The sequence below is a fragment of the Capsicum annuum genome, chromosome 4 (genome assembly GCF_002878395.1).
Source record: "Capsicum annuum cultivar UCD-10X-F1 chromosome 4, UCD10Xv1.1, whole genome shotgun sequence".
NCBI classification, from domain to species: domain Eukaryota; kingdom Viridiplantae; phylum Streptophyta; class Magnoliopsida; order Solanales; family Solanaceae; genus Capsicum; species Capsicum annuum.
Window position 1 is genome coordinate 209469876 of NC_061114.1, and position 5046 is coordinate 209474921.

A 5046-nucleotide genomic window follows, 5' to 3' on the forward strand; every position below is an offset into this window, starting at 1 on the left:
TCCAGACCTCTAGCATGTTCATTTATTACTCCCACAAAATAAAAAAGAATATTGTGTTTGTTCTTACTATGAAAAAGAACAGCGAGTATGACTTTGTTTATAAAATTCTTTGATCAACATAGCAAGGTAATATATGTTGCTTTTATCTTGCCTTACTTTTCAAGTATTGTTCTTGCCTTACTATGATAAAATTTTGTAACTTAACTATAAAAAGTGGGAAAAGATGTGTGTGTGTGGTGATTGCTGGGATGAAATAAAATATTTCAATTCTTGTTCATTTTAAAGAATCATTTCTACAGTGTCAAAATGATGAGCAACTATTGAAATATATATATATATATATATATATATATATATATTCGTGGCCAATATAGTTGACCTTTCACCACTTGTTTCTGATTCAACGGTGAGATTTGTAGATATTCGGGCTTTTGTTATTCAATGAAAATATAGTGATCATATTTTTTTAGGGTAACTATTAGTCTACTTCTCAATATTTTTTCTTTGCAGAAATATGCAACAAAAGGTGGTTCGTAATTCATTTTACTATAAAGCTGCTAAGCATGCTGCTAACCAAATGCTTAACAATTCTTTCATTTCCTTTAAATATACAAAAGTATCCTTGACAAAATAATCATTTGCTTTCATTTCCTATAAAGATTCTAACCAAATGCTTATTTTGCTGGTTTGTCATTTGTATTTAGGTCTCAAGTTTTACAACATACAACCTTGCTCTCTACTATATGATGAGTAGCCCTTTAGAGGATTCGCCTTTGCTAGAGAGTTTTGTCAAAGGAGATGATTCTTACAGAAACTCTATGTTCAAGCTCATACCTTACATATCCGAGGTTTGCTTTTGATAATTGGGAGTGAAAAAAATTACCTGCGCCTGCAGAAACTATCAGTGGATTCATACACTTGTTTACTATATCTTCTGAAGGTTTAGATGACAGTGCATCCTTGTATATATTTGTTTTACCATATAGAATATGTTTGACCAAGCTTTTTCAAAGTGCTTCTAAGTTCTGAATGTATTTGGCACAAACACCTTATTGTTTTAAAATATTCATGCTTTCTAGTATAGATTTTCGTCAATTACTTGTTTCATTCTATTTTTTGGCTCACTTATCCTTATTGGATTCAATTTCTATCTGAATGGCTAGTGCGGTCAATGGTTACTCAATGTTCATTCATTCTTCACTCAGTTCTTAGCCTCATTTTTTCTTGTTGGATTCTATCTTTTATTTGCATTGCTAGTGCAATCAATGGTTACTTGATGTTCATACTTTTGAGTTCTTAAAGATATTTTTTAATTGTTAGAGAAGCGTAATATTTTCAATAGTTAGGTATGAAAGCTAAGGAGTTTAAATATATGGTCTGTTATGTTTCTCCCTTGTCCGAAAAGAAGAAACGATAGAATCACTGTTTTGAGAGTCAAATGGATATTTTGAAAAAACTATTTAAGAAATAGGAAGACATCTATTATTGAATCTACACTAAAAAATTAGATTAATCGACAGCTACTTCAAATGCAGTCACCCTTATTGGATGGAGGAGTAATATTACGCCAAAAATGGTGTCTTACTGCTCCAATAACAAACTTATCTGCTTTGATTTTATTGGTTTATACCTTTCAGCTGGAGAGTCTTCCAGAAATGATTTTTGGGGTTTGGTCCGATGATAGTAGTATGCAACTTGAATTTACAACACAGTTCCAGAAACTGCTTTTAATTGATTAGTTTTGCTTTGCTTTTTTCCAAATGTGTTTCTATTGATCACCTTGACAATGAACGTTTTTCCTCTTTGTATCTCTGTTTCTTAATTAGTATTGCCTTATCTTCTGATTGTGTTGGCAGAACGCAATCCTCCTATAAAGAAAGTGATACAGTCTGGGGTAGTTCCTCGCTTTGTTGAATTTCTTGCTAGAGATGACTATCCTCAACTGCAGGTTGTTACAAAATCTATTGCTTTTTTTAGATAGTGTGTCTTTATTTCTAATTTTTACATCTTTGGCATCCTATGATCTAGTTTGAGGCAGCATGGGCTCTTACAAATATTGCATCTGGTACATCAAAAAATACTAAAGTTGTGATTGATTATGGTTCTGTTCCAATTTTCATCAAACTTCTAAGTTCACCAAGCGACAATGTCCGTGAACAGGTAAAAACTATAAACTTAAGAGGGCTAGGGTTTCATGTTTCTTTTAATAATAATTGTCATGATATCATGTCTATGAAGCACCAACTATGCCAATTTCTTTCTGGAAAGTTAAAAGTACTTTTATTTTGATATTTCTTTTACTTTTATAGGCCGTTTGGGGTTTGGGAAATATTGCTAGTGACTCACCCAAGTATCGTGACCTTGTGCTTGGCCATGGAGCCTTAGTGTCATTGCTGCCACAATTTAATGAGCATGTAAAGCTGTCTATGCTGAGAAATGCTACCTGGACATTGTCAAACTTCTGTAGGGGCAAGCCTCAGCCGCAATTTGAGCAGGTTTGACTTTAAAGAAAAAGTTTGTTTTAATCTTTATTTTTTTTTTCCAGATATTTATATTACTTTTGATTGTGCCTTTTGAAATTCATTGCTCAGACAAAAGCGTCACTCCCCACTCTTGCTCGCCTTATCCACTCAAACGATGAAATAGTCTTGACAGATACATGCTGGGCTCTTTCATATCTTTCTAATGGAACTAATTACAAAATCCAGGATGTTAGTGAAGATGGAGTTTGTCCCCGCCTTGTTGAGCTGCTACTATGAGTCATAGATCTTACTTCTATTTTTAAGGGTTTTTTTAATGTTAAAAGTATAGGTTTCTTACTGCCTTCATCTTCTTTTTGTGAGTAGTCATTCTTCACTATCTATTCTCATGCCTGCCTTGCACACTGTTGGTAACATTGTCATAGGAGATAATATCCAAACTAAGGTATTTATCATCCTCCCATGGGTAATATATATAAGATCCTCTGCTGTAGTCAATTCTTCAAGTTTGAATTTCATTTTTTCATCATTTAGTTCTTAAATGAGTCTTTGTGAAAACATGAATCTCAATATCTAATCCATTTGTACGTCAGTTGTCTAGCATCCTTTTTATGTTTGGGTAAATTATCGCAGATGAGACAAAAATATAATTGAATCTAGCTCTAGTCGATGTTAATTCTGATACTCAACTATATTATAATATCAAATAAAAGACAATGTTAAGATTGGGCTAGTCAATTAGTTCTCATGCATTTTCTGCCATGTTTAGGAGAGGTTGCTACCAAAGTCTTCACCAACTCATTCGTGTACTTCGGTTTTCACATTTGCCTACTTGGATAAGGGGGTTTATGGTGTGTGTTACTGTCATGATTATTTCTAGAATAAACTTTTCACTGTTCAACTGCCTGAATGGGTGGTGTTGTACCACATCATTCTGTTTACTTTGGGCTCGCTCAGGAACTCTATTTATTCACTCAAGTCATTTATTCTAATTGAGTGTGTAGGAGAAGGAATAGGGTAGAGAGGACATTTTTTAAAAATTTTTTGATCCTGAAACATAAGATGAGAGTAAAATCGAATTAACTCGTGGGGAAGGTGGGGAAGCTCCAAAAGGGTATATTGTAAGGCAGAGATATATACTCCATCAGCGAGGAGTTAGTTGCAACCTTCCATTTTTGCTACATTTCAAATCTGGTGGAAATGAAATGGACAAAAAGAATCAACATATTTTGGTTGTTAAAGCAAATTATGTCCTACCTAATTTATCAGCTAGATTCTTTCTCTAATGGACATTGATGAATCCATTTTATTTATAGGTTATGATTGACCATCATGCTCTTGCCTGCCTTCTTATTTTGGTTGTTAAAGTAAATTATGTCCTACCTAATTTATCAGCTAGATTCTTTCTCTGATGGACATTGCTGAATCCATTTTATTTATAGGTTATGATTGACCATCATGCTCTTGCCTGCCTTCTTAACCTGTTGACGCAAAATTACAAAAAATGCATTAAAAAGTTAAGTTGCTTGGACTCTTCAAAAATGTCTACGGGTGCGTGTCGGATCCTCCAAAAATAGTGTATTTTTGAAGGATCCGACACTGGTGCGACAACATTTTTGGAGAGTCCGAGCAACTTAGTTAATAAGGAAGCTTCCTGGACAATCTCAAACATTATAGCTGGTAATTAAAATCAAATTTAGGTATTTGCGCTTTTTTTATCAATTGACAAACAAATGAAAAGAAGTGAGAGAAAGAGAACCTTTTCAATGTGATTCAGTAATGTATAATGATGCTGAAAAGGGTTTAATTTAAATAGGTTGTGATCGAGGCTGGCATTATTGCCCCTCTTGTCCATCTGCTACAAAATGCTGAATTTGAGATAAAGAAAGAGGCTGCTTGGGCAATTTCAAATTCTACATTAGGTGGAAATATGCCATCCTATCAAGTATGGTTCCTTTAGCAAATTCAATTTCATCTGGTTAATCTTACATCTATTTTTTTAAGCTCATATGGAAATTGATTTCTAGAGAGCTGGGATGAGCATTTCCTAAAAGCAGCTAGTGAGGGGAAGGAAAAAAATAGAATGTCTGGTGCTAAAAAAGCACTTCTATTGAGTGGTATGCCGGGTATAGGGAATACCACATCAGCAAAGGTGGTTAGTCATTTTCTGAATTTCCAAACCATCAAGGTATTTTTCTTTTAAACATTGAAAATTTTTGGACTGTAATTTAATTATTTTTTTGCCAACACCTGCATTTCTATTGGATTAGCATAATAGTACTTTTATGCATAATATAATACCAAATGCATGAAACAAAAATTGGCGTTGAGTAGAGAAATATATCGCAATAAGATGATATCAAAATACGAAAACTTGAATAAATTGTAATTATCACCATCAAAACATCCATAATATAAATCAAATGCTGAAATTAATCACTAAAAATATGACATCCAATTGAATGTATCTTATTTTAAGTCTTCATCCAATGAGCTTTATTCATGTGATTTTCTCCCTTTTTCAACTCTTTTAACCTTGTTGGTTGAAAGTTGTGCATTGGGATCA

The 5046-nt window shown here is 33.4% G+C and overlaps 1 protein-coding gene across 1 annotated transcript; it reads left to right on the plus strand.

Moving 5' to 3' along the window:
• Positions 1-514: 514 nt before the first annotated feature.
• Positions 515-4529, plus strand: LOC107868701 (importin subunit alpha-like). The gene is given in 11 exon segments (XM_016715366.2): positions 515-616; positions 705-848; positions 1638-1732; positions 1855-1948; positions 2029-2160; positions 2310-2495; positions 2592-2755; positions 2847-2925; positions 3923-4001; positions 4131-4180; positions 4297-4529. Coding segments are annotated over 11 exon segments (1269 nt in total). The 3' UTR covers positions 4441-4529.
• Positions 4530-5046: the final 517 nt, after the last annotated feature.